At 44.1% G+C, this 8,257-nt stretch overlaps 2 protein-coding genes across 2 annotated transcripts in view; one reads left to right on the forward strand and one right to left on the reverse strand.

Moving 5' to 3' along the window:
- Positions 1-2,802, forward strand: part of LOC106821066 (tripartite motif-containing protein 45-like) — a 15,038-nt gene extending 12,236 nt beyond the window's left edge. The window contains exons 3-6 of the mRNA XM_014825708.1: positions 479-617; positions 1,077-1,191; positions 1,550-1,676; positions 1,897-2,802. Of these exons, the coding sequence (XP_014681194.1) occupies positions 479-617; positions 1,077-1,191; positions 1,550-1,676; positions 1,897-2,069 (554 nt within the window). The 3' untranslated portion in view covers positions 2,070-2,802. The remainder of the gene's footprint in view (positions 1-478; positions 618-1,076; positions 1,192-1,549; positions 1,677-1,896) is intronic.
- Positions 2,803-5,708: 2,906 nt separating this feature from the next.
- Positions 5,709-8,257, reverse strand: part of LOC106821100 — a 7,555-nt gene continuing 5,006 nt past the window's right edge. Inside the window, exons 8-10 of the mRNA XM_014825757.1 lie at positions 8,129-8,183; positions 7,544-7,696; positions 5,709-5,964 (exon numbers count right to left, since the gene is read on the reverse strand). Coding sequence (XP_014681243.1) covers positions 5,789-5,964; positions 7,544-7,696; positions 8,129-8,183 — 384 coding nt within the window. The 3' untranslated portion in view covers positions 5,709-5,788. The remainder of the gene's footprint in view (positions 5,965-7,543; positions 7,697-8,128; positions 8,184-8,257) is intronic.

Below are 8,257 nucleotides of genomic sequence, written 5' to 3' on the forward strand. Positions count from 1 at the left end.
ATCGTTGTTCTAGTTGTCTAATCACATCGTTGTTCTTGATGTCTAATGTAAATCCCATCGTTGTTCTTGTTGTCTAATCACATCGTTGTTCTTGATGTCTAATGTAAATCCCATCGTTGTTCTTGTTGTCTAATCACATCGTTGTTCTTGATGTTTAATCCCATCGTTGTTCTTGTTGTCTAATCACATCGTTGTTCTTGATGTCTAATCCCATCGTTGTTCTTGTTGTCTAATCACATCATTGTTCTTGTTGTCTAATCACATCGTTGTTCTTGATGTCTAATCCCATCGTTGTTCTTGTTGTCTAATCACATCGTTGTTCTTGATGTCTAATCCCATCGTTGTTCTTGTTGTCTAATCACATCATTGTTCTTGATGTGTAATCCCATCGTTGTTCTTGTTGTCTAATCACATCATTGTTCTTGATGTGTAATCCCATCGTTGTTCTTGTTGTCTAATCCCATCGTTGTTCTTGCAGGCAATCTGAACAACGCGAGAGCAGGAGGTAAGGTGGAGCTGCTGCTGATCTGTATGGACGTGGATGGGAAGCTCTATGCCCACGGAGGTGATGCTATGAAGGGAGTTCTGCTCCCAAAGCAAGCCGACTCGAGTCACGGGTACGTTGCCACCCGTAAACCTTCAGAGCGAATGTGCGCATGCACACCGAAAAAGAAATGCAGACAAAATTCAAGAGGGTTCAACTATGGGTCTCATTTTGTGTTGAACACTACTGCTGATCACTGGGATGGTTTGCCAAAATACCAGAGACTAGGATAGTATGCCAAAATACCAGAGACTAGTATGGTTTGCCCAAATACCATAGTTTGTCGAAATACCAAAGACTCTTATGTTATGTTAAAGCCATACCCAGAAGTCTTTCTATCAATAGGAAGAGCGGTCTGTCCCGACTGTATGGCCTTGAATCGGAACTTCACACCGGTTCTGTTTAGTAACGTGCTCGCGAAAAAAGGATGTCATCTGTCGGTGTGTAAAAAAGTCGCAGCGCTGTGTTCTTTTTCCTCCCCTTCTTTGTGCATTTTTGTAAACCCGCGGGTAAATAAATGCTGCCGTTTCAGTCAAGTGAACGTGCATGTGAACGACCGTAAAGACGGCACCTATCATCTGGAGTTCGCCACAGAGCACGCCGGCCAATACAGTCTGCTCCTCACGATCGACCAGTACCACATTCAGGTACGCGCGCTCACTAGTGTATCAAATAAATGATAATGATCCCATCTGTAATAAAATCAGGAGTCTATCAATATTGATAGACTCCTGATAAAATAGTAACACAGTCCACAAAAATGCTTGAGTCTCTGGCTCTCGAACGTTTCCTCTATAGCTAGTTTGGTGGGGGGTTAACGGTGAAGAATGGAAGTTTAGGGATTCATAGTTCACATATAAATATGCATTTATAAGATTGTAATCATGTTATCTTTTTTATCACTGCAAGATCTCGCAGCAAACAAGATTTGAAACAGTGGGTCTGTCAGACAAAAATGTTGCTCAGTGCAAGGTGACTTTATGCTGTTGCTGTTTTAACTTGCAGGGCAGTCCGTTCGGGGTAATTGTGAAGCCAAAACAGGTCAAGCATACGGGTTTATGGCACTGTTGTACCTTCTGTTCGAGTGGAGGGCGCAAGGAAGCTACGTGTGCCTGTTTGGGGAGCATGCCTGGTAAGATGGATCTCCTGTTTATGTCTTTTTAGTTGACAACTCCTTTCCTCCTTGAAGCGTTTGAGGCGTACACATTACAATGCTGGTTTTTACGTTGACAGGTGGATACAACAATATATAGAAATACAATAATAATGATAACAATAATAATAATAATAATAACAATAATAATAATTGATATTGATATTGATATTAGTAATGTTTTTTTTTGCGCTAACAGGTGGATACCGAGGCTGTGGTCATGGGCATCCAGGCCACCCTGGAAGAAAGCACTGGTCATGCTGTGGAAAAACAAGTGAACACTCCTCGTGCACGCGACACAAGCTTCATGGCCTCCATAAGGCAATGCCCCATCTTAGTCCCACGTCCGTGTATCGGCAAGTGACTGTCTAAGATTCGTCGCCGGAACTTTAATCTTTGTCGATTTTTCAGATTCAATAGGACTGTTCAGCCAATTTCGGTTGTTATAGGCCACACATGCTTGCTTGTTTGTGGAAACTGCTCACTTTTAATATCACTGTAGCACTATTTTCTGCTAGTTGATTATGTCTACTATACCTGAATCATGCAGCCAAATAACTTTTGCCAAACTACCAATTAACCCACCCAATCCTGGTTTGGGTTACTGCAAACAAGAGAATATTTAAGTGTGGCCTTTTAGTTAATCATATCGCTTCCACATACGGAACGACTGATAACTTTCTGTGATATTGCTGCCGCCAGTCTTCCTTTAGTGCCTTAATTTCACTTCATAGGAGTATAGTTTGAATGCTTTCACATTCGTTGTTGTTATCAAAAATATCCGAGAGTTGCTACCAGCATAGAAAATCAGGTTTTGGATCTGTATAATTGCATCTTGACGACCGTTTTTGCTATCGTAGCTAGAAAATGCAACAAGCTATATTTTCTAGTGAAACTTACTTGTCGTAGATGGCAGATTCATGGATGAAATCGTGTCTTTAACACCTGTTTATTCGTAGATCTAGTGTCAGCCATAGATACCAGGTAATATACAGTGTATTTAGCATATACATCAGCCGTTCTGAAATGCGCATGTGCTCGCGCGCGTTTAGAGAGAGAGAGAGAGAGCGAGAGAGACAGCGGCAATATTTAAGATACGAAAAAAACATTCCATTAACCTACATGGAAATAGGTGCCGACATCTGCGTAACCACTTGCCACTCGTTAGTTAAATGTGCAACGATCAACACCCTAATAGCAAACGTGTGCTAAATAGACGCTAGAGTAGGTAATGCGAACATGTCAGATCTATGCTGCACGGAACCACTATACAAGTGTGGATTCCCATAGGTTTCAAACACTGCTCTTTGCCAATCATGTACATAGCACGGCTCGATGATTGTTATTTTTTCGCGTGCAAAAGCTGTATAATATTTACTATAACTTTGCTTTCGACCACTTATAGCTAGGTTCAAGCGACGCGGTAGTTGTGGTAGCGAGCGCAGAAATGATCGGAATTCACACGCTCACTGTTTACACTATATATATATATATATATATATATACAATTACACAACTGCTCACTGTTTACACTATATATATATAGTATTATATATATATACAGGCCGTAAGCCAGGGGGGGTTCACGGAACGAACCCCCCCCCAGCAAACAATTTTTTTTTGAAAAATGTGCATAAGAATTTCACCTTGAGGTCGCTCCATTTTGTGTAATTAATTGAACAATCTCCCCATCGTTGCGGAGGGTGAACAGCTGAACACCCCCTCCCACACCCTCCCCGCTCGGTCGCTTAGGCTCCCCGCGCCTGGTCGCCTTCTTGCCCGGCAGGCAGGCCGTGTACAGGGGGGGTCCAGGGAGTCCGGGACCCCCTTGCTCGCGACAGAAACGCATCTTGAGGGGGTCTTAATTTTAAAAAATTCTGGGGGAGGCCGCCAGACCCCTCCTTTCGCGGTGCTCGCAACTTTGGGTTACGGTTAGTACCCCCTCCACCCTGTAAAAAAATGCCTTACACGCCCTGTCAACCGAGCAAAATTGCCAACAATTTGAAAAACGAAAGACCACCCCACCCCCAATATAAAGCTGTCTACGGGCCTTGCATCCTCATTCTCTTGTACAGGGTTTACCTCATTCCCCCTCCTCACCCTATTCCATCTCCTTCACAAAGAAGACAGCGTTTACTTGATTTCCTTTCCCCTATACAGCGCTTACCCCATTCCCACTCCCTCTTTTAGACAGTATTTACTTGATTCCTCATAAAGATAGTTTATTAGAAAATAGCTATATACTTTTGTAACAGTTTGCTTCGCCACAGGCAAGCGGTGCAGGTAATTGCCACATAAGTATAGTGTTAGATCAAACTCCAGAACAACACTCTCACGTCTGCTACAATCAATAGCTGACACTGAATCTGAGCTACACTGACACTGCGCGCGGCATTGCGCCAGTGTTCGTGTGTGCGTGCGTGTGCGTGTGCGTGATTGAGTACTTGATGCGAGTTATGTAATGCTCGCTATACCTCCCGTGCGGCGAGGGTAGGAGGCAGTACGGTCAGTTTCTCAACCCTCGATCACGTCTTCCACTTCTCATTCTAACCGAGAATTTCTCACAAAGCTCACAGATGACGATATTTATTTTACTTTTATGTGTTGCATAGTTGGGTATTATTGGTTTAATATTTTGTGCATGAAGGGCGTAGGTAATAGGCTCATATTATTTTTTGGTACGTGTTGGTATTTATACGTGTTCATGTTTTTATTGGTATTTACCACGGTCTCTCAAAACAATGGCATAGTTATAGCATATGTGCAGTAGTTATATGCTAAACACTTTGTAATTGTAGACTGCGACTGCTGTTCATTGCTTGCATTCTAATCGTGATAACGATCATGACACTTCTCTAACCAGAGCTATTTTAGTATATTTTGCTTTATTTCAATTAGTATATCAGGTTCTACAAACCATTACAAAATGTTATCCTGCCTTACACACGTGTAGCTATTAAAATACACTGATCCTTTAAAAAAAAGTTGTTTATAGTTTACTTGGGATTAACCAAAAAAAAAAAGCAGAAATAAGAATCTCGTTGGAATGCACACAATCGAATATCGAGTTTAGATGAGTGATAAAAAATGAATAGGAAGCAAGTAATGATGAAAAACTACAAATAACTCATTGGGTGTTGTTAACCCAATCATCTAATAATACTTATTCATCATTTCACTCGATTCACATGTAGTAGTAGTATGGATAGACCTGATGACATGGGCTTGCAATCAGACAATAGTGTGTATATATACAAACACATACGTATATGTGTGAAAGCGCGTGAGATTTGTACAGACAGAATATATCTGAAAATGATATGCACCGACAAGTCGAAGCATTACTTCGCACGCACGACTAGACAGTGGCACCATCCACCATCATTGGCCAGATGAAAAAGAATTCACAAAAATGATTAGATCAGAGGATATGAAATAGAAAGTCGTCTGATAAAGCAATTTCTGACCCTCCATCACAGTAATGCATGCTACGTGTTAGAGCACCAACTGACCTTACACCGTAGTAGGATAGGGTTAGCTGGTAGAGCATGTGCTGGTTGTATGTTACCTGGGTAGACCATGTGCCGAGTATGGGTGACACTAAGGTATGTTATCTGGTTGAGCATGTGCTGAGTAATGGTGATACTAGTGTATGTTACCTGGTAGAGCATTTATTGAATATAGGTGATACTAGTGTATGTTTGTTATCTGATAGAGCATGTGTTGCGTATAGGTGATACTAGTGTATGTTACCTGGTAGAGCAAGTGTGTTGAGTAGGAGGGTATACTACTAGTGTATGTTACCTGGGTAAAGCAGTGTGCTGAGATGGGTGATGCGGTGTGTATGTTTACCTTGTATAGCATCTGTGTGGAAGTATAGGTGATATACTAGCTGTATGTTACTGGTAGGCATTTATTGATCAATGGGGTGATGCTGGTATGTTGACTGGGTAAGCATGTGTTGGTATAGGTGATATACTAGTGTATGTTCCTCGGTAGGATTACTGAGTATGGGTGATACTAGTGTATGTTACCTGGTAAAGCATGTGTTGATTATAGGTGATACTAGTGTATGTTACCTGGTAGAGCATTTACTGAGTATGGGTGATACTAGTGTATGTTACCTGATAAAGCATGTGCTTGACTGTAGGTATGAAGTTGTCGTTCAGGAGTCGATCCAGCCCACACCGGAAGCCGTCTCGCTGCTGGCTAGTAGTCTGCATGCCCCTCACCTTATTCTCACTGTCCATGCCCCAGTATATCACACCTGCAAGCCAAGCAGTCGACACAATCCTATACTGCAGTAGTCTAGCAGGGCACAGTCTAAAGCCTAGCGCAGACCTGCGACTTTTCCATGCAACTCGACAGCGATTCTAGAATCAATCAATGAAAAAATTGCTGGAAAACGCTATGTCTGCTGGAACATGAACTGCAACCCGTAGCAATTCTGTGGCTTGTGACGAGTTTTGCATAGAAATCAGACTGTTTTGTAGCTATCTGACATAGTCAGTGCAGCTTGTGAATGACGCGATGATTGTCCGTTGCGTGCGTCGTGCGTCGTCAACAGTTGGGCACAAATCTTAAACCGGCGTTCGACGGTACGCGGTCACGATATTTGGGCTGGGGCGTGGACGGGTAATCAAACGAGTTGGATGTCGAAGCTGCGGCTCGGGGAGGGGGTGGGTGAGGTCAAGAAGTCAAGAGGTGTAAAGAAGGCGGGAACATTCCCTCCTTTAACTTAAGTAGTAGGGAGAAATTGCCCAGAACTTGCGGCACAAATCTAAACGGCCGACCTAGGCGTGATTAGTCGGCGTGCGTGGCATCATGGTAGGAAAAAGCCATCAGCTGTGCCGAAATTGGGAGGTCACAGGTCAAAGGGTCAATTGGGGCAAGGGCAGATTGTGACTTTCTGGAGGACATGGCGGTTGCGGAGCGATTGGGAAAAAACTTTTTTGCTTCAAGCGGTGGATCTACCATTTTTATGGCTTTATTTGAAAGGACCAGTGGAAATGTACTTTCGCTGACATGCGATAGAGTATGGTCGGAATAACTGGTTTGACCCTCAAGGGGGCGGGTTAAACATGGATTTCGTTGGACTGGTTAACAAAGGACTGAACTGCTTTGCTATTAGAGCCCCCTCCCCCCACCTCCCCTCCCACTCTTTCCCCTCCCCCACCCACCACCACATACGCTCAGGCGCGTCGACGCATATTCCAATGATAATGTTACTATAGGGAGTCATTAAAAGTTACACAGCTTGTTATTTTTTTTACTATTGTACTACCATCTAGGTATAGGCCTATCATAGATTTTAGATCTGTATTTAGTAGTATCCTAGATATTGCTTGAGGCGAACGCCGGGTGGCAGCGTAGATGGGCGCACTTGATCACGTTGCCAGTGAGTTTATCAGATTATACCTGGCCTACAAGTACACGTCAGTTGAGCGCTTCGCCTCTGCGGCCTTGTAATTGTTGAGCGACGTCGTGCGTCCCAATCGCTTCCCAAATGTGTTTAGAATTGTCTGTCGAAACGCCATGTGCTCACGCTGGGTGAACACAGGAACCCGACCGCTTGCGGTGTTGAAGTTGGACGCGGCGAGCAACAAAGAAGTCGCAGGGTCTGCGCTAGGCTAACAATGGCGGTGGTGTCGACGGACGCCTACTCGGTGAACATGAGGCACCATAAGGATTCTTGGTAGCAACTGCAGGAGTAGGCGCTCTGTAGGGAGCCAGTTGGAGTCGGCTGGCGCGGGGGAGCGGGCGGGGCCAGGGGGCAAGCGCGACGGCTGTTGCTCATCCACTGAACGCGGTTGGGGGGGGGCGTGTCCCGGTAAACGGCGACCTACCGCCTTGCCCCAAGTTCAGCATCCCGCAGACGAGCCGGCACACTTCGGTCTGCGAGACCTTCTCGATGGACGGTGCCTCGCAAACCTCATTGCGACAGTCACTATCGATGTCCCTGCTGCTTCCAGCGACGTAATACTTGCGCTTTGATGGACCTGGAACATGTGAACGTTACTGACCACACGAGACGCGCCACAATTTTCATACGTTACACCAGGTTTCTCTATGCTAATAACACACACCTAATCATTGATCGTGGGACCAGTACTGTCTCTGATGAATATTCTCATGCGGATTGTCGGTAGAAAGCATATTTGGTTACGACCGTTTTCCAATCATGAAGATGGCCTCAGAAAGAGTGCCACATTATCAGATTAGACACCATGCATATACTTCCCAAGTTCGCCCTGGTTTAAGGTTCCCATAGTAATTTGTGATGACTAAAACTAGTGTACATTACATGAAGGACATCAGGCAAGGTTAATATATATCTATAGAGAGAGAGAGAAACGAGGAAGAGAGAGAGAGAGATAGAGAGCGAGGCATTTGTTATTTGCTTGCACACTGATGACTTCACAAGTACTTACCCAAACCAACACTGCAATCCACAAACCTCCCGTCATCATCGTCATCACTGCCAAGCTGGAATAAAAACCCACTAGCATTCGTATACACACAGACATGATACACAAGTTGACTTCACTATGGTTTCTCTG

The sequence above is a fragment of the Priapulus caudatus genome, unplaced genomic scaffold, assembly GCF_000485595.1.
Source record: "Priapulus caudatus unplaced genomic scaffold, Priapulus_caudatus-5.0.1 Scaffold58, whole genome shotgun sequence".
In the NCBI taxonomy this organism is placed as follows: Eukaryota; Metazoa; Priapulida; class Priapulimorpha; order Priapulimorphida; family Priapulidae; genus Priapulus; species Priapulus caudatus.